The sequence below is a fragment of the Lontra canadensis genome, unplaced genomic scaffold (genome assembly GCF_010015895.1).
Source record: "Lontra canadensis isolate GAN:19392208 unplaced genomic scaffold, GSC_riverotter_1.0 scaffold20, whole genome shotgun sequence".
NCBI lineage: Eukaryota > Metazoa > Chordata > Mammalia > Carnivora > Mustelidae > Lontra > Lontra canadensis.
In genome coordinates this window covers 20,234,542-20,260,405 of record NW_022631014.1, presented here as the reverse complement: position 1 = coordinate 20,260,405, position 25,864 = coordinate 20,234,542, and the positions used below count along the sequence as shown (strand labels likewise).

At 41.4% G+C, this 25,864-nt stretch overlaps 1 protein-coding gene across 2 annotated transcripts in view; it reads left to right on the top strand.

The window, feature by feature from the left end:
- Positions 1–25,864, top strand: part of STAC (SH3 and cysteine rich domain) — a 152,026-nt gene that overhangs the window by 118,010 nt on the left and 8,152 nt on the right. For both annotated transcript variants that reach the window (XM_032861266.1, XM_032861267.1), the window contains exons 9-10: positions 13,432–13,483; positions 13,601–13,738. In XM_032861266.1, the coding sequence (XP_032717157.1) occupies positions 13,432–13,483; positions 13,601–13,738 (190 nt within the window). The remainder of the gene's footprint in view (positions 1–13,431; positions 13,484–13,600; positions 13,739–25,864) is intronic.

Genomic DNA, 25,864 nt, shown 5'->3' with positions numbered 1-25,864 from the left:
TGTTCATAAAGCATATAGTACAGTTCCTCGTCATTATAAACACTCAGTAACTGACAGTTATTACAATTTTTATAACGTGGTGTTCACTGACCTACCTCAGAGAAAATGCTTTATTTCTTTCCTCCATGTATTGACCGCAAAACATAGGAGTTTGGTGTTTTTTGACCGTAGAACAGGATAGAAGGGGTTGCTTTTCTAGTCAGATGTTCCCTCAGAGATCAGTTCTTTCCTCTTCTGAAGAGAACAGAGAGCTAAAACTATTGAAATGCCGGAGAATTAGGGATTTATCCTCCATTTTGAGGTGGACTCCACTTGTCTGTCATGGAGGCCAGGCCACCAGTTGCTAGTCATTCCCTTCACATGGCTTCTGGAAGGTGTTGTCTCTCCACCCTGGAGCTCTTTGGACTTCTCCTTCTCAGACTGTGCCATTTCCCAGGCATGATCCCTGTCCTGCTTGCCTGAGCTGGTTTCCCATTTCTTTCACTTTACACAAAGCCCCCAAAAAGGAAAGAGCTACCAAAAGTCTCCAGTTAGCCCCCCTTTCCCAGGTTCCATGTGCCATGAGGTCAAGCCCAGCAGTCTGGCTGCCCGTCATCCAACAAGACTCCATAGCCGCTGTGTGTATCCTGCCAGAGTCTGGCTCATACCCAAGGTCAGCTTGGTTTCAGTATTCATTTGCCATCTTCTTCCAAGTGATTCTTGGGCCTTTCCAGAGCAGAGATCAGGGCCTGAATGCTGGCGCCCGGTATCTGTTCAGACAAGTAGGCTCTTGTCGTCTGAGTTGTCTCCATCAATAAGGAGGACTCGCCATGCTGAACTCACTGGCTGGAGTTATAAACAGTCCCAACAGTCTGGCATCTGTGCAGCAGGAGGTGAAGGCATTTACCAAGTGAAGCTCTGTTCTCTCAGAGATAGAACCAGCCCTAGAGTCAGAGCCTGCCTGGGAGTCATGGCTGGGGGGCTGCCTGTCCAAAGAAATGTGGACAGCTGACTGTCCACAGTCAACTCTCTACCAATGAAGACAAGGGTGATATCTATTCACGTTGCAATAAATACTCTTTATTGTGTCCTTCCTGAGACCGTCATTTGGATATCTAGACTTTAAACTGGAACAACTTCCCTGTGTGGCAGTCCCACCGTTTTATACCGGAAGATTGTTCTGAAGTCAGCAGATGAAAGGAACAATTCCAAAGAATGATAGGATGTTATTAGGGTACTAAGAAATGATGTCTAGCTGCCTGGTATGGTGGTCATAAATTTTTGTGCTTATTTTAGACAGTTGCAGGTCATTAAAAGTCAAGTTGTCTGGTCACGAATCAAACATTTACAGTCTGCTCTGAGGCAAACAGGACTATTCATTCCCAGGAGTGAAATTCTTGCATTACATAGACTGCAGGATTGGAGTGATAAATCATAGTTTTTCCTTTTTTTTTCTTTTTATCTTTTTTTCTTTTTTTTTTTTTTTTCTTTTTGCCAAGAGATTGTATGTTCCCAGTTTAAAAGCCGGGCACTTGATTTAAAATGTGTAAAGCAATGCTTCGGGGATTTGATATAATTCCTTGAGTGAACTGATGCTTTGTGAATTATCCTTTCCTCTTCATACCATAAGGTAGAAAAAAATTCCTTTTAACAAAATATCATTCTTATCCACCTACATTCTTATCCAGGGGAGCACACGGGTATTGTCCTCAGGGCAGAGGATAAATGAGGTGAGGGCACAGGGAATGTTTGGAGTGTAAGCTTGAGGGCAAAGATGTCCCAATCGGCGAAGCCAACTGTAGGTCAGAGCAGCTGAATCATTACTTCAGCAAATATCCATTATGTATCTGCTCAGGAGCAAGGAAAGCTTTTCAGCCAACAGCTAACAGTCCAGACCTTTCTACTGACCTCCACAGAGCTCAACTCATGTTTCGCTTCCTCGACGCACCCTTTCCTGATACCCCCAATCTGGGTGCGAGTCCTCTGTTATCTCCTTTCATGACACCATATTTCTTTCCTTTAAAGCCCTTACCTCAACTTGTGTTTATATATTTCTGGAATTATTTGGTGAACCTCTATTTCTCCTATAACCTCCATGAGAACAAATCTGTCATTGCTAGCCTGTCTAGCATAGGACAGTTCTTGAAACAGCAGATACTTAAAGAATAGGTGATGAGGAAATGGAGAGTATCGTGGAGATGAAGTGAACTAATATTGTGCCTGCCATGCACAATGTGGGAATGTCAAGTACATGATAATATCCTGGGAATGATAAAAGGGGAAGCAAACGAAGCTCAGAGGGCTTAGCCCAGACCTCTTTCCTGGAGGAGATGGGCCTTGATCCCATGATGAATATCATTTGTCAAGAAGAAACGGTATAAAAGGAGATCAAAGGGTGTCAGATGGTTGGGAAGAAGCCCTGGTAAGCCCTTACTGAGCACTCACGGTTGAGAGGTGGAAGAGTAGGCCTCAGAAAGTATACTCTGGGGCACTGCCCCCTCAGTCTTAGGGCAGTGAGTCCGCCTCTTAGAAGTCCCACGGTCCTATCATTGGTCTCCAAACGCTGTCTAAAGACAGCATGTCCAAAGACATGAAGTCATCCACTACCTCCCCAAGTTGCTGGAGCTCTCATGATAGTAGCTCTGTCCATCCAGCATGAGCTCGAGAGCCAGACAGAACAAGGCGGCAGGGCGGAAAAGCACTATTGGGGAGTCACAGAGACCGAGTCTGTTCCCCAGTGTGATTCTTTCCAGCTGCATCTATTTCAGCCAATGTTGCAATCTCTGGGAGGTGGGGGGTGAGGGGGACAGTTTTCTCCTTCCCAGGGAGACCGAGTATTAAACCAGATGATGTAAATAAAAGGTGGGATATCATGCCCAGTACAAAGCGAGGTGCACAGTGTATTTTAGATCCCTTCTTAATTTGCATCTTTTCACAATATGTTTTATTTCCAAGTCGTCTGGATCCCATCGACACTACCCTAAGGATATAGTAGTTGAAAAAAAACCACAAAGTCTCTCTCTGGCCTTTGCGCATGTTCAGTAGGACTTCATCTAATTTGTCCAGCCAAAAGGAGACTGTGAGACCCTGCCCCTCATCTTCTGAGTCCCTTTTGCAGTTGCTGACTTACAGATATGACATTTTACGCCTGACATGAAAGACATGGTGCCAACATGCACAGGATCCCCGGACCATCACTGACCACTCAAGGTCTGATAACATCAAAGAGCACCCCATTCCTCTGTCTGAGTGTAATGAGCTTTTATAGTAGATAAACCTCTGAAATTAGGGTCTTAAACAGCTTCCACCAATGACACTTACTATCAAATTTTTTAAGAGCTTTGTAAATTACACTTTACGGATGGCCAGCTTAATACATGAGCCAAGCTTTTTAAAATGCTACTTGAAATACAAACCATTATCATCAGCACTGACACCGTTATGGTATATGCTGCCTTGTGAGGGCACATAGTGTGTATCCTAGTGGGTGAGTATATGCATGTGAGACACTTAATATGCTCATACACGCCCACATGCTCACAGTCAGATACACACACACATTAATATGCCCATGCACACTTGTTCATTCACACACACATAGTTAACAAGAGCTTCGTAGCACATGCTTAGCTTTTCTCCTTCCACATTTACGGTGTAATCAGTCCCATTATCCTTGCCAATTTGGGGTTCAGAAATCTGCAAAATAGTCTTAGAGCCGTTGCTTATTATTCACACCAACACGCCTTTTAAAAATCATTAAGAATAGGGGCACCTGAGTGGCTCGGTGGGTTGAGCGTCCGGCTCTTGGTTTCGACTCAGGTCATGATTTCAGGGTCGCAGGATGGAACCCATGTAGGCTCTATACTCAGCACAATCTGCTTGTCCCTCTCCCTCCCACTTTGACCCTCCCCACCCCCACAAACACCTGTGTGTGCGTGCACTTGCTCTCTCACTTTCTCTCCAAATAAAGAAAATATCTTTTAGAAAATAAAAATAAAAGTCAATAAGAGTAATTTTTATGGCTTTGCCATGCTGGTATATCTTGTAAATAAGCAGCAGATGTAAATAACTGCAAGTAAACACAAACCCCTAAAATACCTTAGGGGCTCTGAAATAAAGAATGGGGAGTAAATAAAAGACTGATGTGTTCAGATGCATATTCCAGTGACCATATAATGCCTATTCCAAAGAATCCATCTTGCCTTCCCACATCTAAGTCATTTTCATTTTTATTAGTTCTCCCCAAACAAATTTATATGATAATGGCCATGTTTCATAAGGGGGAAAGAAAAAGGAAAAAAGAAAAAAGCTTAGGAGCCAGGAGAGGGAAAGAGGAAACTGCTTTTCCAGTGTTATTAAATTCTAAGATACAGATTCATTTCTATTTCAGTGTGTGTCTGAACACCTAAACTAGGGGGCTTCAAAGAAAAATGCATTTTCTTTTATAATCCCAAATAAGGATTTAGGTTCTTGACTCGCCAGCCTCTTTCTTGGAAGCAGCAAGTCTCAGATTTTTCCGTGGTTGAGTCTGAATGAAACCAGGCAACCATTCGTCTCATTAGCTAATATTCACGAGAACCTCTGGAGATGGGATGGCTGAATTCATCTCCTTCTGATTTTTTTCAAAGCACCACTTGAAATCGAGTTAGAACTGATTTTAACCCTTCTGTGGCTGTTCTTATGATTTGTTTCATCTCTTCAGTGCTCACCACGTAGTGAATGAGCATTGACTGGCTGCTGCGTGAAGAGTTTGCAGGCCCTGCCCTCAAAGAGCGCAAGTGGTCCTTGGGCTGGAGGGATTAAGGTGCAGAAGAGTAGACAAGAAAGCACGCTCCAATGTGAGATCTTGTGAGAAAGAAGGCAATTCAGGATGCTGCCACACCACCTCAAGGCAACCTCAAAGCAGCCACAGGAGGCCAGGGAAGGCTTTACAAGGAGGCAGCATCATAACCAAGCCAAGTTTCCCAGCAAGAGGGGATCGGGGTGCCTGCGCAGTTTGCTTAGTGAGCTGTCTTTCTCTCTTTCCAGTAAGGAAAGGATAAGGAAGAATGGGTTCAATGGCAGAATATGAGAACGACTTTAAGAGGTAGGAGATGGGGGGCAAATGCCAACCCCATTACAAAGAGGTGTGCAAATTCATTGCATGGTTGGGAGCATATTTTCATGACTACATGCATTCCAGTCCTCATTCTGAAAAGACTACCTTCAACTTCAGTAGAGTTTAATGAATAGACACCTAGCTGTTTTAGTTCGTATTCTATTGAGACAGTTTATGGTTCTTTACCTTTTGCGGTGGGTAAGTTGGGAGAACCAGAGCCAAGAACTGACAGGTAGAACGTAGAGGCTCAGGCTGGAAACCAAGGAGACATACTTCCGGTCCATGGTCTTTTTCCTACTCCAAGCTTTTCATCCTACATTGACTGTGTGGGCATGCCCTCCAATGAGGTTGACAATTTCTTCTAATCAGCAGACAGAGACAATGTATTAATTTATCCCATTCTGATCATTCATAAGCCTTTCTTAGGAGCTTATTAAGATTGTCCAGCTTTGTTTTTAAGACCAGGAAGCTTGTGATCTACAGAATGTGTTCGTGAAAATTCACTACAGTTCATGAATAATTTTTTTAAATTAAGGTAAAATCATGAGTCTATACAAATATAAAATGAACACATGTCAGAATTTTTATTTGACTCATTAATTAATAAGAGAACCAGTATAATGTCCCATCTGGTACAAAGGAAGAATTCAAACATCACACATACGTAGGCGATCAGGAGCGATGACATGAATTTATGAATGCGTACCAAACGGGTCAGTCCTCGGGGGCAACAACTCATTACTTCCCACCAGACATAGTTCACTTGCATTTCTAGGGACAAGAGGCCTTTGCATCATCAACAGTTTTCTACAAGTTGTAGAAAATATGTAAAATAGCCCAACAACAATGAAAAGGGGAGATGGCCGGAAAGGTGAACTAGACACCCAGATCTGTAATATTTATGCCTGTTTCAAAGTCTTTCACAGTTTTCCCAACTTTCTCTGACTTCCCCTTGAGTTCTTTTCACAAATCTATGAGGTCATCTAAACAATTCGTATTTGACAGCGGAGAAAACTATGGTTGGGATTGTTAAAACACTTGTCACCAGCCCTAGGAACCTCTTGGAGAATATTATTAAAATAGAGATTCCTGGGCTCTGCCCAGGCTGAGAGGGTCAGATCCCATTTGGAGATCTGAACAGCTAAGCCTTCCCCTGGCTTCTGAGTATCATCAGACTTGAGAACTGCTGTGACATCCGAAGACCCACAGTGGGCCAGTGACAGACCCAGGACTGCATGGCAGGCTTCCTGCTCTTTGTCATGCTCAGTACTCGGGTCCACATCAGGGTTCTGGACGACTGCCTGCGTGGCTGTGTCCTTCACTCTGTAAGGCTTTCTAAATCCTTCATAAAATGAGAAAAGGAGAGCCCTTGAGACAGAGTAAGACAGAATAAGCCTCCCTCGGTGTCTCGTTTCCATTCTCTAAGTACATTACCGCTTGGCAAATGCATCAACTTAATTAAAACTAAATGTAATTCTAATGCACCAATTTGATTTAAAAATAATCTTCACAGTCACCAGGACATCAAAATGCAATTAAGGCTATTTGAGGAAAGTCTCTGATGCATATTATGTTCCGAGGCTGCACCATGTCAGGAAACCCAGACCCTCCTGAATGCCACTAATGTGCTCAGCAGCCATCCTCTCACTCAGATGCCTCTTCCAATTAGGTTCTGGAGAGCGTGATCCATGACAGTTCAGGAACATTTACCAAATCCATCCAAATGGCCCTTTAGCCGAATGCTTTTTCTCCTAGCTGCTCCCCAGACTTGGGGAAGCACAGGCAGTCTCACGGATGTCAGGTTTAAGACAAAATTAAACTGCAGATTCAGGAGTTCCTCGTTACCTACCCATGTGCTCAGACTGTAAAAGGCTCTGGACCAGGACCGTGGAAATTGAGAAGCAGGTCTAGCGAAAAATTAAGCAGTAGATCTGAAGTTAATGAAGCCATTTGGCTCCTTTTTATGTTCCTCTGAGCTGGTTTTTCCAGGACATCTCTTTTGGCTGAGTGACTCTGGTTGCTATAAAACTGACTTGGTTTTTGTTCATTTGTTTGGCTTTGGTTGGTTGGTTGGTTGGTTGGGTGTTGTTGTTGTTTGGTTTATTAACTTTTTTGTTCCTAATGAATAGAAAAGGGTCAAAAATACTAAAGGTAGCTGAAAAATACTTGGCAGAGTCAAATGGGCAGGTCTCATGAGTTTCACAAGGCTTGGGTGGTATAAGAGGCAGCTGGATTTAGTTGTGTTAGTCGTGGATTCAGATCCTGCCTTTAACTAGTGAACCTTCTTACCTTCTTACTTGGTGCAGAAGGGGCTGGCTGTGCCCGCTTCATTCAGTGAACCCGCTGCCCCTCTCCAGCCCATTTGGCTGTCCTCCTCCACTATTCCAACACCTCCGTCGCAGTCAGCAGCTGGCTGGGGAATACTAGCTCCAGCCACCAGCCCTTGCCACAGCCTTTCCGTCACTACCTGGGGTGGAGAACAAGAGGGAGGGGCAGATGAGAGAGGAAAGCTTTTTCCAAAGCTCTGAATAACACTGAGGCCACTTAAGAGGCCAAAGATGATTTCATGAAGCAACTATCCCTGCCAAAATCCTAAGAAAACACCCATTTGAAAGGTAATAATCACTAGATCTTCTCATTTCCTAGTGAAAAAAATTACACTTTCAGGAAAAAATTAGAACTTTTGAGGCCTTAATGTCAGGGCTAAAGTGTTCCACGTAGGCATTCTCATCCAACCCACACAGCAACTATGCAAAATAAATATAGTTTATTAGGTATTTATTATGTATAATATGTAGTTGTATAAACATCATTGAGGTAGCTAAGTCTCAACAAAGCATGTATGTTGGGATTTTGGTGGGGGTGAGGGTGGGGCAGTCAATTCCATGCTTGCTTGTCCCCTCCACCCCCAGCATATTTCTTCTTGTTCAGGAAAGAGGCTTAATGTAAATTACCAGCTTCCACGTCTTTCCCCTTTAAGAGTACCAGCACCTTAACTAAAGTAAAATCTCTTAACTACTTGAAAAAAAAAAAAAAGAGTACCAGTATCTTGAGGGCAATAATTACGTCTTAACAGCCATACCAGCCACCATCTGCTGATGGCTTATCTAAACATGCTATACAAGTATTACCTCACCCAATCCTCAAAAATATTGATGAGGTAGGTACTATTCTCTTCCTCACCTTACAGATAGGAAAACCAATGCTTCAAAGACTCTTCTCATCTTGTACACTCGACACATACCCAGACTACCACAAGCATTCAAAAAATACCTGGATGTCCTATAATTTCCTTTGGCTCAATAGGCAAAGATGGAGGAATAAAGAAAGACAAATGTTGTTGGCATTCCAGAATATACAGCATAGCCAAAACATTGTGAAAAGAGCCCAGAACATCCTTCCTTGTCTCTGTGCCTCCCAGTTGAGGGCCAGTCTGAGGTCTCAGGTTGTCTCAGTGGAGAAGGGGCTTCTCAAATGCTGTGACCTCATCATCGGGGGTGTCAGCATCTAAACTCCTAGGAATCTGTGGTGCCAGTGCGGAATGGAGAGACTGGGCAGGGGGCCTCAGGACAACTCGCCTCCCACCTTCTAGAAGACCAAACCATGGTCATACACCTTGCAGAATAGTTCTCTGAAGCTGGTTGGGCTCAGCAGACATTATCCATAAACTCTGCGACACCGTGCCCTCTAAGTCACTAAAACCAGTCTCCCTCATGGTGAAAGAAAGAGGTTCCTCTGTCCATGTGAGAAATTGAGAAATGAGGGAAGCAAAGGACTGCGGAAAATGAACCAGATAGCAGCCATCCTGTTATCACACACAGACACAAACACACACACTCATGGACCAGCGCTGTCCCCTCACTGTTGAGCCATGATTCTGCACTTAGCTGTTGTTACTCTGTTCCTACTCGTGATGGTAGCACACAGTTCCCTCATCGTGTCAAGATTTCCTGAAAATCATCCTCTGGATCCAAGACCTATATGTTAGTGAGCAAACCAAAAGAAAAGGTCAGCTGTGGTGTTCTGATCAATCTATGCCAAAGGGGAAACTGATCCCTTTACCATTTACGAATTACATTATATTGTGTACATGTATGATTCTTGGGTACAGCAAAAGGCTTACCTGAACTTGGGATGCTCTGATTGAATTAAGAAAAGGGAACCTTTTTTAAAATGTTTGGGGGCTTGACAAGTTCATCTCCAGGAATTTGGAAATAGAGCTAAATTATAAAATCTGCACATTATGGATTGGGAATATAAAGTCTTCTGAAAGAAAGAGAGTAAGTGTTAGACCAGCACAGGACTTTGAAGTGTGAGAACCCAAAATGAGAAAGAATTGTTCCATGAAGAGGGGCCTGGTCGGCCATAGAAACCTGAAACATTTGGGGGAAGAGAGTCACTCATCGGCGGTGTCCATCCTAAGACCAGCCACAGGAAGGAGGATTTTTAGGCGTTGGGCCTCCATTCCTCCAGGAACCATGGACAGGCTCTCCGTATGTGGAGCAAGGGAGCAGAATATTTGAATTTAATTCCTTGATGGCAGGATATAGTGCACCAAAACCACAGATAGGAGAAGAGAACAAAGCTGAGAACTGGTTGAATGGAGGACTCACAGGTGATAGGGAAGGGTGGCCACATTGGGCCACCCAAGCTTGCAGCTGGGAGTCAGGGGAAGAGCGCACGCAGGCTGTAGGGGCAGCTTCTGTATGGCAAGCAGCCAGGGTTAGCTGGTTTCCCAGGCTCCCCGTGGATTAGCAAATCTGAATAAAATTTCACATGTTCCAGGGCATAAGGGCTGTCCCTAGTTATCTGGTATATGGCCCCAGGAGCAGACAGGGCTGGGGCTGGGGCATCATGGCCTGAACTGTGAGAGTCCAAAGGGAAGAGGTTGGGGTGTTGGCTTAACAAGTTGCTTAAGGGGAACTGACTGGCCTCTAGTGAGAGTCTCAAAACTAGGTCAAGACAAAACATATTACTCAGAGGGGTTTTATCTTGCTCGCCCCCTCAGATCCACAGGCCTGGATCCCATCTTGAAAAGGAGTCTAAGGGGGCGCCTGGGTGGCTCAGTGGGTTAAGCCGCTGCCTTTGGCTCAGGTCATGATCTCAGAGTCCTGGGATCGAGCCCCGCATCGGGCTCTCTGCTCAGCAGGGAGCCTGCTTCCTCCTCTCTCTGCCTGCCTCTCTGCCTGCTTGTGATCTCTCTGTCAAATAAATAAGTAAAATCTTTAAAAAAAAAAAAAAGAAAAGAAAAGGAGTCTAAGTCTGAGTGAAGGTGCAGTGGAATGAGTGCCAAGATTGGTGGGGGATGTGGGGCAGGGGCAAGGAGCAGGGCCAACCTCATGGGCCATGGGTTTGCTGACCGAGTTTCAGAGCGTTGCTGTCTTGGATTCAAGCGCCGCCTGAGGCAACCTCCTGCCTGCAGTGAAAACAGACATTAGCTGTCTCCTCCAGATGACAAGAGTAGTTGGCTAATATCAAGAGTCTACCCTGATGCTTTATATCTGCATCCCATCTATTCCCTTCATGGCCCTTATGACAATTTGCAATTACACATCCATCAGTTAGAGATACAATCTTCCTGTTAGTATCTATAACCGTATTCAATGTTCTGTTATCTGTGTGTTTATTTGTATCCATCTTTCTCACTAGAACATTAACTCCAGTGAGGACGTTATTCTCCAAAGATTACCCAGAGTCAGTATTCTGGAATATTTGTTGAATGAGTGGGTAAACAAATAACAAAAAAGAAAAAATATATATTTGAATGTAACTCTCCTCCCTCACTAGGCAGTTTTCTGGTCCTGGCAGTGCTCTTTTATAGGATAAGACAATCCCTATCACACTGTCAAGAGGATGTTTGGTATTGCTCATAAAATTATAGCTTGTTTTCCAGTGAGTGCCTTGTTCTAATATGTGGTTTAGTTACCATGGGTCATATGCTCACGGATAGCCCACCTATGGCCACAGTAAAGAGTGACTCTCTATCTAAATTGTAAAAACCAGCAGTTAGATCCAGGCAGTATCCTTTCTCACCCTTAGGAAAAGGTGCCTCCACCCCCACCCTCACCTCCACCTTTTTTCCTTACTTCCTGTTTCTACCAAGCCATCAGCAAAGTCACTGGACTTGATGCTAACACATTGTTTCTTAGGTTATTAGGTTAAGTAAAATCTGCTGGAGCGAGAAAGATTTTTCTACATCAGCTTTCATCCTTGCTGCTTAATTAAATCCCTCACCTGGGAAAAGAGTGATTTTCAGCCATCTCGCTTTCTATGGCATCAGCACGGAACTGTGACTGTTGAAATACCAAAATGCCACTCGTGTTTAATGCTTCAGGTGTAACAAGCCTGTTCTATTTGGAATCCCCTAAGAAGATAGATATTAACTGAGAATTGAAAATGACAGCAGAGGAGATTGAATCAGAATACCAAATGAACCCATGGATCTATTTCCTCTCCTGTTTCAATCCCTTGAAATGTCCAAAAATATATATATTTTTTAAAACCCTCCATAAACAGTACTAGAAAATAAGAAATAATAGTATCTGAGACCCCAAAATTTTGAAAAGTTCCTGGCAAACTACAGCAACTAGAATTGAGGACAGTGAAGATGCCTGGAGACCAAAACATGCTCAGGAAAAAGTAACTTTTAGGTATAAGTAGGGGGACATTCAAGGAGACACTGAACTCTCAGCAAATTCACTGAAGAACATGAGGGTGTCTCCAATAGCTTGATTGCATTAATGACCCAAATTCTTCACCTTTTTCCTATACTCCTATCCTTTGTCGTGGGACCTTACAGTTCCTGTCACCACGGAGGTGGAGCCACTGTCCCATCCCTTGAATCTGGACTGGTCTCATAACATGCTTTGCCCAATAAAACAAGGCAGAAATGACAGTGTGTCGATTCCAACCCTGGCCTTGAAGGCCTTATGTGTTTTGTGTGTTTCCATTTGCTGCTCTTAAAATTCTGGCATTGACATGAATGTGCAAATTAGCCTTCTGGTGTATGAGAAACAGGAAATAGGGCCAAGTATCCCCAGTCATTCCAGCCAACAGCCAGCCGACACTCATGTATAGGAGTGAGCCATTGTTTTGTGGCTGTATGTTACACAGCATTAGCATGGCAACATATAACTGACACAGACTCCCAGCTGTGTTCACGACACCACATTACTGCTTCTAATGGGTAATAGGTAGCAATGGTATTTGACTCTAGAATCAAAGGAACAGCTGTATTCAGAAGAAAAGGAACCTATGCCTGTGTGAGTGCAGAAGTCTAAGAAAGAAAAAAAAGCTCTGTTTAGGTAACTCTTGACCCCAGACCATCTAGAAAGAAAGGGGAGGGAAGGAAAAGACTGGTGTACTTAATAGGAGAATAAACTGATCTCCCCCTCACAAAGGTTAAGAAAGCCCCCCTGTTTAAGCCATTGGGGTAGTGGTAGGAGGCCCCACACTGCTTGCCTGCTACATTTTCAAGCATCCAAAAATGATAGGCCCCAATCAAGACTCCCTGCTCTTTTAAGCAGAACCTGAAATTATCCCTTGCACTTGGGAGAGAGAGACAGTGCAGATGCAGAAGCATGTAATAGCAGAGAAGCTCGCCCAGCTCCCACACCCATCTACCTCTTTTTCAGCCATTAATGTAAAGAAACAACCAAGAAAAAAAACACACAGATATTGAAGAAAATCCCTTGACATGAAGGTGAAGCAATAAAATAAAGAGGAGGCCAACCAATTCTAGGGGAAAGAAAGAACTCAATAAAGGAAAGAAATACTGTTTTTAAAAACAATATAATATTCTTAGAAATATCTATTATAATATCACATCCATAACAGGAAGTGGCAAATATGAATAGGAAACTTCCAGAAATAATAAAGAACCCTTCTCTATATGTAAAAATAAAGCTAATATTGAGGTACCTGGGTGGCTCAATTGGTTAAGCACCTGATTCTTCATTTTGACTCAGGTCATGATCTCATGGTTGTAGGATCCTGCCCCAAGTCAGGCTCTGTGCTCAAGCAGAAGTCTGCTTGAGATACTCTCTCTCCCTGTGTGTCTGCCTCTTCCCCTGCACTCTCTCCCTCTCCCTCCCTCTCAAAATAAATAAATTCTTTTTAAAAATAAGGCTATATTATTTTTTCAAATACAACATGGAAATAGTACTTGTTTTGAATGTATAACAAAACTATTTTCATGGGTGGGAAGAACTGAGAAAAAGTCATGTTTATTTTACTTCTATTTATTTTAGGATTATTTGTGTAAGTGAAAAACTATTACTTGTGAATCCGAAGTGTCATCTTCTTTTTTTTCCCCCCTCTCCTTCCCCACTCAACCTGTTCACTCTTCATTATAGGCCAGGAGACATGATTACTCTTCTAGAAGACACCAATGAAGACTGGTGGAAAGTAAGTATTCCTCTTTCTTAAAAAAAAAGAAAAACAAAACAAAACAAAGAATCACTTGGTAACTGTAATTACAACAAATGAAACAATTGTGGACGCATGTCTCCTTTTTCCTTCCAGGGGAAAATTCAAGACAGGATTGGCTTCTTTCCGGCCAACTTTGTTCAGAGAGTACAACAAAATGAGAAGATCTTTAGATGTGTTAGGACCTTCCTTGGTTGTAAAGAACAGGGGCAGATGACAGTGAAGGAGAATCAGGTGAGTAAAGCATGCAAGCACATACCAGGTACCACCAAAACAGAGAAAAAATCACTAACAAACATAATGGCACCCATAAATCTGAATGAATGGGGTCATAGTCCAAGTGTTCACTTTGAGAAAAGAGAATGCTCACTCTGGTGGTATTATGTAGTGTAGCACAATCTAAACCTGCAAAACCAGAATGTTCAGAAGCTCATTTAGTGCTATGTGTTCACAAGAGGAAATATACATAACCTTATGGCAGCAGGGTAAGGACATCTATCTGGGCCTGGTGCCTTTTCTCTGAGGACCGCTAGTCTCTGATGTGGACACCTACTCCAGTTTTGGTTCTGTGCTGGTGTGCACCAATGAATGGTTAATTTTTTGTAGTCTCTTAGGAATACTTTGTTATTACTTCCTGAGGGTTCCACAGTCACAAAAACCCTTCTAAATAAGGTCTCCTTGTCCAGACTCCAAGTTTCTGCCTTTTCACTGGAATCCAAGACACCTTCACATTGCTGCATAAAACATAATCAGGACAGAGGTAACCAGGGATTATCACACCAGTGCCTGGTTGTCCCCATACATCTAATCTAGAGGTTTCTGGCGCCATCTTGCTCTAGAGCCATGTTGAATGTGAGGGTCAACATGCAACAGCAAATAAATGACGCTGTCAGTTTCCTAAGAAGTGAGGAATGAACTCCTTCCACATGTATGTCTTTAAGCTCCTTGCTTCTTGCTCCTCCATCTCACTCTTGGAATGTTGACAGACACAAAGTGACAAGACACACACAGCTCAGCTCCTTGTCCTAACTCTGCCTCTCTTTGCCTTCTTCCAGCAGAGAGAGGGCTTCCTACTGCCCCTGCTTCTCTGACTTCCAACTTCCCTCACGGCAGATCCTGTATCCTCACTATAAAGTAAAAATAATACGTGAAGACCTCCACATTTGCTCTTGGTGTATTTGGGGATGATTTGAGAAATCAGACATTAGAAATTTCTTCAGTACCCTGAAAAAGTTTCACAATTAACTCTAATTTCCAGTTTTGGAAGCCAAAGCCTTACCTTTCTTTCTGTATCCACTTTTGGTATGGTAATTCTAATATTTTCTGAGGCACTTAATGCCTCTAGTTGGAAATGATGAGGCTCACCCTACAAAGAAATGAATGAAAATGAAAATGAAATTAAAAATGTATTAGTAATTTTAATACTATCCCAAGGTGCCTGGGTGGCTCAGTCGTTTAGGCAGCTCTCTTCAGCTCAGGTCATGATCTCAGGGTCCTGGGATCGAGACCCCCGCATTGGGCTCCCTGCTCAGCGGGGAGTTTGTTTCTCCCTCTTCCCCTCCCCCCAGTCATGTGCTATTTCTCTCTCTCTCTCTCAATCTCTCTCTCTCAAATAAATAAATAAATAAAATCTTTAAAAGAATAATAATAATTTTAATACTATCCCAGTTCGATAGCATTGCCCAAAAGACATCTTGAATGTCATTTTTGCAATTGCCTACAAAGATAGTTTCTAAGTCCCATAAGACTTTATATTATTTTATATTTACCTTACTTTATATCTGATTTATAATTTTAAAAAATTGGTTTACCTAACTTGATCAACAATTTTATGTGCCACACATAGTGCCAAATACTTGATCATCTTCAAACTAACAAGTATACTCTCAAAGAATAATGATTTACCTTTTCTTTATGACTATTTAAAAGAAAAATCTTTATATCTAGCCCATGGTTCACAGAGAAGGAAAGAACAAATTAATACAGTCCTGAACATTGCCACAGTGATAATTATCACAAGGGCCATCATTATTATTACTAATTATTTATGTCATATATATATTTATAGAGTATATATACCTACAGCATTTTACTTGAGATCCCACACATGTCCTATGAATTTTTTTGAATAATTAATCACTATTTATATTTTATAAGTGATGAATCAAAAGCTCATACATGTTATATCCCTTGCTCAAGGGGACAAAAACCTGGTAAGTAGCTAGGCTGGAACTTTTTTTTAAAGGTTTTATTCATTTATTTGACAGAGAGAACAAGCACTGGGGGAGACAGAGAAGTAGGCTCTTCTGGGCAGGGAGCCTGACTTGGGGCTTGATCCCAGCACCCTGAAATTGTGACCTGAACAGAAGACAGACACTTAACCTCTGACCCACACAGGCACCCCCAGGCTGGAACTTAAACATAGGTCTGCAAACTCCAAGCCAAAATGCTTTCCACGTGCCCTGAACAAGGTGGCACCAACTTTGAGCTGTACAGCACCATTTGCATAGTTTGGCTCCCAGGGAAGGGAATGTCATTAAGGCAAGTATCCTAGGACCAGAGAACTCCTTAGAAACATTCTTACTCCTGTAAGTGCCCTATTGGGTTATCTTTCATTTCAGGCAATGGAATCATCCTCATCAGACTGAGACCCCAGCTCTAGTGCCACACACACCCCCCATACAGCAAACGGGCACTTTTCCCAGCTGGGTTCCATGCCAGGGCTTCTCCAAGTGTACCCAACTGTATCCTCCCTGTTGCAAAAATTTGGAAAGTCTTTTGAATGAAATAAATTCAAGAAGGATATCCATCTTTATTGGCAGAGTGTTAATAAATAATTTTGCCAGCATGTTTGATTTTTCCCTCAAAATAATCTTATGCTTCCTCACTTGAAATTGAACATTGTCTTTATGTTGTTAATATACAAGTCAGTGAAATCAAAAGGCAAATTAAAGTTTGCTCAACTTGATCAATTTCCAGAAGCAGAGCATCAACTCAGTGACTCCTACCAATTCCTTGACTGTTAGTCCCCAAAATTCTCTTTTCTGGGAATGGACTCACACCTTGTCTTCTCCACTCCCATGGTTGAAGTGCAGTCTTCCAGGATGGGGTGGGTGGGGGAGAGGCATACAACCCAATTTCTTCAATTAGACATGCTCAAGACATTAACACAGCATTTCAGCTGAACCAAATGAATCTGCCCATGATTCTTTAAAAAAGTTCCATAATCCCTGATATTTGTCCAGCCTGGTGTTTCTGAGAGTATGGTTTGAACCACCTGAATCATAATCACCTGGAAGCTTGTGAAAAATACAGATTCCTGGACTCCATCCCAGACCTGTGGAAGCAGATCTTCTCAGGGCAAAGACAAAGAATCTCTCTCTTTACAAACTCCCCAGGATCAAAGCTGAAGTTTGAGAATGACTTTCACTTCCATTCTCTCACTTTCAAATCCTGTGTAGTCCTGTAGCAACTAAAGGCATTTTTATGTCCAATTACCTGTGGGTCAACAAAGGCACTGAGGTCTCTAGCCCTACACAAATTCTTTATTTTCCATCTTTGGCATCAACATGGCAACCAATTTTGGAAAAACATCAGCCACTTAAGAGAAAATGTACATTTTAAAGATCTATTATTGTGGACATTGCTGCTATGAACATTGAGGTACAGATGGCCCTTTTTTTTTTCACTACATCTGTATCTTTGGGGTAAGTACCCAGTAGTGCAATTGCAGGGTCATAGGGTAGCTCTATTTTAAATTTTTTGAGGAATCTGCACACTGTTTTTCAAAGTGGCTGTACCAACTTGCATTCCCACCAACAGCGTAAGAAGGTTCCCCTTTCTCCACATCCTCTCCAACACTTGTTGTTTCCTGTCCTGTTGATAAGTCAAGCAGAGAAAGTCAATTATCATATGGTTTCACTTACTTGTGGAGCATAAGGAATAACTTGGAGGACATTAGGAGAAGGAAAGGAAAAGTGAATTGGGGTATATCAGAGAGGGAGATGTAAGATGAGAGACTATGGATTCTGAGAAACAAACAGGGTTTTGGAGGGGAGAGGGGTGAGGTTTAGGTGAGCCTGGTGGTGGGTATTAAGGAGGGCATGTATTGGATGGAGCACTGGGTCTGGTGCATAAACAATGAATCTTGGAACATAAAAAAATAAATAAATAAAATTAAGATGTTAAAAAAAGAGAGCATTTTAAAAATAAATAAATAAATAAAAATAAAGATCTATTATTAAGAAAAGTTTTTAAAATTTGGCTCCAAATCACTTAGTGTCCTAAATTAGTTTAGGTGTAAAATTTCAAAACATATTGGTCAAAATGAGGAGAGCTTAACCTAGTAGCATACCCCGTGTGATTTTGGGAAAGTCACTTCTGAATGTCAGCATTCTTATCTGTAAAGTCAGCATAGTTGCACCTCCCTCTTGACATGGGTAAGGGTGAAACATGATCCCCTGTGTAAAATGCCAGCACTGTGCCTGACCACCCACCAATGCATAGCAACGTCCCCATGCAGCCGGCACCATCTAGAGTGAGTTCCATATTCATCTGCAATGGGCAGCACTGCCTAAAATTACCTAGTAAACATCAGAAAATAGCCAGTATGGTATTTGCAACTCTAAAAATATAGACAAATGCTCTTTAACAGGGAAATAGAAGAAATTCGATTCTGAAAACAAATGCAATGCATCTCTTTGATCAAATCACATTTCTGCCTCTGGGGTTAATTTGGCTCATAATGATTATATTATTTTTTCACAGAGCTCTTATTTCCGAAGAGAATCAAGTTATCCTTTCGTTGTGAACACAACTAGAGTTTGCACTAATGCCAAAGTTTGTGTTTTCCTTATTTTTAAAATCTAAAAAATGTTCTTATTAAACCATAAAAGTATTTCTTGAAATTCATCCATAGTTCTGCCATCCCAATAGAACTGTTTTTATTGATTCTTTGTATTATGTTGAAGCTTTTAAAGAAAAACAGGCAAATTATTTTTAGATTACTAAACTAAAATGTATTTATCGTGGAGAAATTTGAAAATTACAAAAAAATATAAAGAAGAAAATAAAAATAGCAGGTAACTCAAGCATCAAGTTATTATTGACAAAAACAATTTGGTATATTTTCTACCAAACTTTTCTTATACTTAATATTTTGGTGTATCATATTCTATTTAGTGTTCTGAGTTTTTTTTTAACTTAGTCATTAAATGTTTCTCAAAACAGTTTTTATCAGTTCTCTAACATTTTATCACATACATTAGGGTTTGGCAAACCATGGCATATTGACCTACGGTCAAATCTGGTCCTGTTTTTAAAACAGATTTTGTTGAAACAGAGCTATATTCATTCATATGTATATCATCTGAAGTTACTTTCACACTAGAACAGCTGAGTTGAGTGGTTGCAACAAAGACCATATGGCCTGCAGAGCCAAAAATATTTACTATTTTCTTCTTTACAGAAAATGTTTGTCAACCCCTAGTCTGGATGTATAAGAATGCATTTCAGTATTCTCCTGTTGTTAGATATTCCATTTTAATTTTTTAATTTTATTTTTATTTAATTTTTTAAACTATTGATAATGCAACAAACATGTTTAAACCAAAATCTTTTCTCCATTACTCTGATTACATCCTTTTTTTAAATTTTTTTTCTTAATCTTTTTTTAATTTATTTTCAGCATAACAGTATTCATTGTTTTTGTACCACACCCAGTGCTCCATGCAATCTGTGCCTTCTCTAATACCCACCACCTGGTTCCCCCAACCTCCCACCCTCCACCTCTTCAAACCCTTCAGATTGTTTTTCAGAGTCCATAGTCTCTCATTGTTCACCTCCCCTTCCAATTTCCCCCAACTCCCTTCTCCTAACTCCCCATGTCCTCCATGTTATTTGTTATGCTCCACAAATAAGTGAAACCATATGCTAATTGACTCTCTCTGCTTGACTTATTTCACTCAGCATAATCTCTTCCAGTCCCGTCCATGTTGCTACAAAAGTTGGGTATTCATCCTTTCTGAAGGAGGCATAATACTCCATAGTGTATATGGACCACATCTTCCTTATCCATTCGTCCGTTGAAAGGCATCTTGGTTCTTTCCACAGTTTGGCAACCGTGGCCATTGCTGCTATAAACACCGGGGTACAGATGGCCCTTCTTTTCACTACATCTGTATCTTTGGGGTAAATACCCAGTAGTGCAATTGCAGGGTGATAGGGAAGTTCTATTTTTAATTTCTTGAGGAATCTCCACACTGTTCTCCAAAGACGATGCACCAACTTGCATTCCCACCAACAGTGTAAGAGGGTTCCCCTTTCTCGCATCCCCTCCAACACATGTTGTTTCCTGTCTTGCTAATTTTGGCCATTCTAGCTGGTGTAAGGTGATATCTCAGTGTGGTTTTGATTTGAATCTCCCTGATGGCTAGTGATGATGAACATTTTTTCATGTGTCTGATAGCCATTTGTATGTCTTCATTGGAGAAGTGTCTGCTCATATCTTCTGCCCATTTTTTGATATGATTATCTGTTTTGTGTGTGTTGAGTTTGAGGAGTTCTTTATAAATCCTGGCTACCAATCTTTTATCTGTACTGTCATTTGCAAATATCTTCTCCCATTCCATGGGTTGCCTCTTTGCTTTCTTGACTGTTTCCTTTGCTGTGCAGAAGCTTTTGATTTTGATGAAGTCCCAAAAGTTTATTTTGGCTTTTGTTTCCTTTGCCTTTGGAGACATATCTTGAAAGAAGTTGCTGTGGCTGATATTGAAGAGGTTACTGCCTATGTTCTCCTCTAGGATTCTGATGGATTCCTGTCTCACGTTGAGGTCTTTTATCCATTTTGAGTTTATCTTTGTGTACGGTGTAAGAGAATGGTTGAGTTTCATTCTTTTACATATAGCTGCCCAGTTTTCCCAGCACCATTTATTGAAGAGACTGTCTTTTTTCCACTGTATATTTTTTCCTCTTTTGTCGAAGATTAACTGACCATAGAGTTGAGGGTCCATATCTGGGCTCTCTACTCTGTTCCACCGGTCTATGTGTCTGTTTTTATGCCAGTACCATGCTGTCTTGGTGATCACAGCTTTGGAGTAAAGCTTGAAATCAGGTAACATGATGCCCCCAGTTTTATTTTTGTTTTTCAAAATTTCCTTAACTATTCGGGGTCTCTTCTGGTTCCATACAAATTTTTGGAATATTTGCTCCAGTTCTTTGAAGAATACCGGTGGAATTTTGATTGGAATGGCATTAAAAGTATAGATTGCTCTAGTCAGTATAGACATTTTAACACTGTTTATTCTTCCGATCCAAGAGCATGGAATGGTCTTCCATCTTTTTGTCTCTTCTTCAATTTCTTTCATGAGTGTTCTGTAGTTCCTTGAGTACAGATCCTTTACCTCTTTGGTTAGGTTTATTCCCAGGTATCTTATGGGTTTTGGTGCTATAGTAAATGGAATCGATTCTCTAATTTCCCTTTCTGTATTTTCATTGTTGGTGTATAAGAAAGCCACTGATTTCTGTACATTGACTTTGTATCCTGCCACATTACTGAATTGCTGTGTGAGTTCTAGTAGTTTGGGGGTGGAGTCTTTTGGGTTTTCCATATAAAGAATCATGTCATCTGCGAAGAGAGAGAGTTTGACTTCTTCATTGCCAATTTGGATACCTTTTATTTCTCTTTGTTGTCTGATTGCTGTTGTTAGGACTTCTGATACTATGTTGAACAAGAGTGGTGAGAGTGGGCATCCTTGTTGTGTTCCTCATCTCAACGGGAAGGCTGCAAGCTTTTCCCCATTGAGGATGATATTTGCTGTGGGTTTTTCATAGATAGATTTGATGAAGTTCAGGAATGTTCCCTCTATCCCTATCCTTTGAAGCGTCTTAATCAGGAACGGATGCTGGATTTTGTCAAATGCTTTTTCTGCATCAATTGAGAGGACCATGTGGTTCTTCTCTCTTTTCTTATTAATTTGTTCTATCACATTGATTGATTTGTGAATGTTGAACCATCCTTGTGGCCCAGGAATGAATCCCACCTGGTCATGGTGGATAATCTTTTTAATGTGCTGTTGGATCCTGTTTGCTAGGATCTTGTTGAGAATCTTAGCATCCATATTCATCAGTGATATTGGTCTGAAATTCTCCTTTTTGGTAGGGTCTTTGCCTGGTTTGGGGATCAGGGTAATGCTGGCTTCATAGAAAGAGTCTGGAAGTTTTCCTTCTGCTTCAATTTTTTGAAACAGCTTCAGGAGAATAGGTGTTATTTCTTCTTTGAAAGTTTGGTAGAATTCCCCAGGGAATCCGTCAGGTCCTGGGCTCTTGTTTTTTGGGAGGTTTTGGATCACTGCTTCAATCTCATTACTAGATATCGGTCTATTTAGGTTGTCGATTTCTTCCTGGTTCAATTTTGGGAGTTTATAGTTTTCCAGGAATGCATCCATTTCATCTAGGTTGCTTTGCTTATTGGCATATAACTGTTGATAATAACTTCTGATGATTATTTCTACTTCCTTGGTGTTAGTTGTGATCTCTCCCTTTTCATTCATAATTTTATTAATTTGGGCTTTCTTCTTTTCTTTTGGATTAGTGTGGCCAATGGTTTATCGACCTTATTGATTCTTTCAAAAAACCAGCTTCTAGTTTCATTGATACATTCTACTGTATCTCTGGTTTCTACCTCATTGATCTCAGCTCTAATCTTGATTATTTCCCTTCTTATGTGTGGAGTTGGTTTGATTTGTTTTTGATTCTCCAGTTCTTTAAGGTGTAGAGAGAGCTGCTGTGTTCTGGATTTTTCAATTTTTTTGAGGGAGGCTTGGATGGCTATGTATTTCCCCCTTAGGACCGCCTTTGCTGTATCCCATAGGTTTTGGACTGAAGTGTCTTCATTCTCATTGGTTTCCATGAATTGTTTCAGTTCTTCTTTGATCTCCTGGTTGATCCAAGCATTCTTAAGCAAGGTGGTCTTTAGCTTCCAGGTGTTTGAGTTCCTTCCAAACTTTTCCTTGTGATTGAGCTCCAGTTTCAAAGCATTGTGATCTGAGAATATGCAGGGAATAATCTCAGTCTTTTGGTATCGGTTGAGTCCTGATTTGTGACCCAGTATGTGGTCTATTCTTGAGAAGGTTCCATGTGCACTTGAGAAGAATGAGTATTCTGTTGTTTTAGGGTGGAACGTTCTGTATATATCTATGAGGTCCATCTGGTCCAATGTGTCATTCAATGCTCTTGTTTCTTTATTGATTTTCTGCTTCGATGATCTATTTCTGAGAGATGTGTGTTAAGATCTCCTACTATTAATGTATTCATAACAATATGACTCTTTATCTTGATTAACAGTTTTCTTGTGTAATTGGCTGCTACCATATTGGGGGCATAGATATTTACAATTGTTAGATCATCTTGGTGGATAGTCCCTTTAAGAATTATGTAGTGTCCTTCTGTATCTCTGACTACAGTCTTTAGTTTAAAATCTAATTTATCTGATATGAGAATCGCCACCCCAGCCTTCTTTTGAGGCCCATTGGCATGAAAGATGCTTCTCCATCCCTTCACTTTCAGTCTGGGTGTATCTTTAGGTTCAAATTGGGTCTCTTGTAGACAACATATGGATGGGTCCTGTCGTTTTATCCAATCTGCAACCCTGTGCCATTTTATGGGCGCATTTAGGCCATCACGTTGAGAGTGATTATTGATAGATACATTTTTATTGACATCGTGTTACCTTTTAAGTCTTTCTTTCTGTAGATTGTCTCTATATTTCTGTTCAATGCTATTCTTAGGATTTTTCCTCTTTTATAGAACCCCCCTTAATATTTCCTGCAGTGTTGGCTTGGTGGTTGCATCGTCTTTTAAGCCTTGCCAGTCTTGGAATCTCTTTATCTCTCCATCCATTTTGAATGTCAGTCTTGCTGGATAAAGTATTCTTGGCTGCATGTTCTCCTCATTTAGTGCCCTGAATATATCTTGCCAGCCCTTTCTGGCTTGCCATGTCTCTGCGGACAGGTCTGACATTATTCTGATGGGCTTTCCTCTGTAAGTAAGGAGCCTCTTTGTCCTAGACGCTTTCAAGAGATTATACCTACAATTATGATTCCTCAATTTGAGTATCAGGTGCCTTGATGTTTTTCTGGAATCTATAATCTTGGGTGGAGACCGTTCGGCCTCTAGTACATGAACGCTGGTTCCATTCGCTAGATTGGGAAAATTTTCATGAAGAACTTGTTCCACTATATCTTCTAGATTTCTTTCTTTCTCCTCCCCTTCAGGGATTCCAATAATTCTGACGTTGGAACGTTTCATGGCATCATTTATTTCCCTGATTCTGTTTTCATGGTTTCTAAGCTGTTTGTTCCAGGCTTCCTCTTGATCCTTTCTCTCTATCTGTTTGTCCTCCAGATCACTAATTCTATCTTCTGTCTCCGTTACCCTAGCTTTGAGAGAATTTAGATTAGATTGGAACTCATTGAGAGCATTGTGAACCTCAGCCCTGGTAGCTTTTAGCTCTGCCCTAACATTGTGAACATCCTGTCTGGTCACTTTCAGCTTGGCCCTAATCAATTCCGTTTGGTCATCCATGGCTTTCTCCAACCTAGCTATTGCCTGGATAATTGTTATCCTGAATTCTCTTTCCGACATATTGTCTATGTTGACAGCCATTAGCTCTGTTGCAGAAGGTCCATCCTCTGTATTTTTCTTCTGTTGGGCATTCCTCTTCCTAGTCATTTTGGTGAGAGATGACTGAACAGATGTAGCTGGTTATATCGACCGTGGTACAGTCTGGGTGCACCCTGGAACACTTCTGAGCAATCAGGATTCCCCACCCAAATGAGAGAAAAAAGAAAAGAAAAAGAAAAAAATAGAGAGAGAGAGAGAGAGACAGGAAAGAAAGGGAAGGTGAAAGAGAAGGTTCAGCCCAAATGGGCCCCAAGGTAAGATTTATGAGATATACAAACAAAAACAGACAAACAAAAAGACTGATAAAAGTATATAACAAGAGAAAAAAAATATACATATATGCAAATAAAGGAAGAACCTTGTCAAAAAGAACCCCAAGTGTAAGATTTATATACTATCAGGACAAACACAAAAACACAGAAACACTGGTGGAAGAAAAAGATGGGAGAGTGGTTATAAATTCTCAATGTGGGTGAGGAAGGTTGTTTTGGTTCTTCCTGGATGTATCTTGATATCTTTGTTAAAGGACTCAACTTTCCTAGGCTAAAGGGGGATTAAAAATTGTTTTACCTATAGGGGTAGTATTGATTGGGGAAAGGGGATTTCTTTGAAGTTTAACTCTATATGAATATTAGAAAATAAAAATAAAAAAGGAATAAACTAGACTAAACTAAACTAAAATTTAAAAAAATTTGAAAAATAGAAATGCAAAAGAAAAATACAGGTATATGTATCAAAAAGTTCAGGTTAGAAGGTTATTATGGAATTTAATGTACTGGACAGCTCGCTGTGATGGTAAATAGGTTAAAAAATTATCTATATAAAAAATGAGCCAGAATAGTGGGAACAAATTAAAAATAAAAGTTGTCCTATGAAGTAGTGGTGGTGGTTTTCTTGTAGTCTTTTTTTTTTTTTTTTTTCCTTTCCTGGTTGGTTTTCTGGGGGAGGGGCCTGCCACGTGGGTTTTCAGTCAATGATGTTCCCTGAGTTAAGTCTTCTAGTCCCCCTCAATGGGGTGGGCTCTGAGGAAACCGGTTATTTCAGGCTTTTGTTCTCTGGAGGTTTTTATGTTTGTTCACCTTTTTTTTTTTTTTTCCTCTCGCCTTGACCGCTTTTGATGGTTTTAGTCGGTTTAGAGGAAAGCAAACTGCACCCTGACCGCCCTCTCAGAGAGAAGCCTCAGTCTGTTCTTCTGTGGGTGTTGCAGATCCCATATAAATCCCCCCTTGGCCGCTGGCAGAGCAAGTTCCGAGTCACGGTCCCTGGGGACGCAGGATCTTCTGCTTGTACCCAAAACCAAAGCAGCGGCGGCTGTTTTCGCAGCTCCAGACCACCAGAGAGGTTCCAAGCAGGGATCGCACACTGAGATTTTCCCACTGGCCCGGGCTGGGAGTGCCTGGTCTTTCTGGTTCTAAGAGCGCCGGCTTGCGCGCACCTCTTTCAGGGGAGGCTGTGGGTCGCGCGCGCATCTCAGGCTCTGAGAACGGGGCGCAGGTCCGAAAGCACCAGGCTGGGCCTTGGTGCACCTCTCTCAGGGGAGAGTTTGGGTCGTGCGTCTCAGGCTCTGAAACAATGGAGCGGGTCTAAGAGCGCCGGCTGGGCCTTTGTACCTCTCTCAGGGGAGGATGAAGGGCGCGTGCATCTCAGGCTCTGTAGCAGGGCTCGTGCATTCTGCCGTCC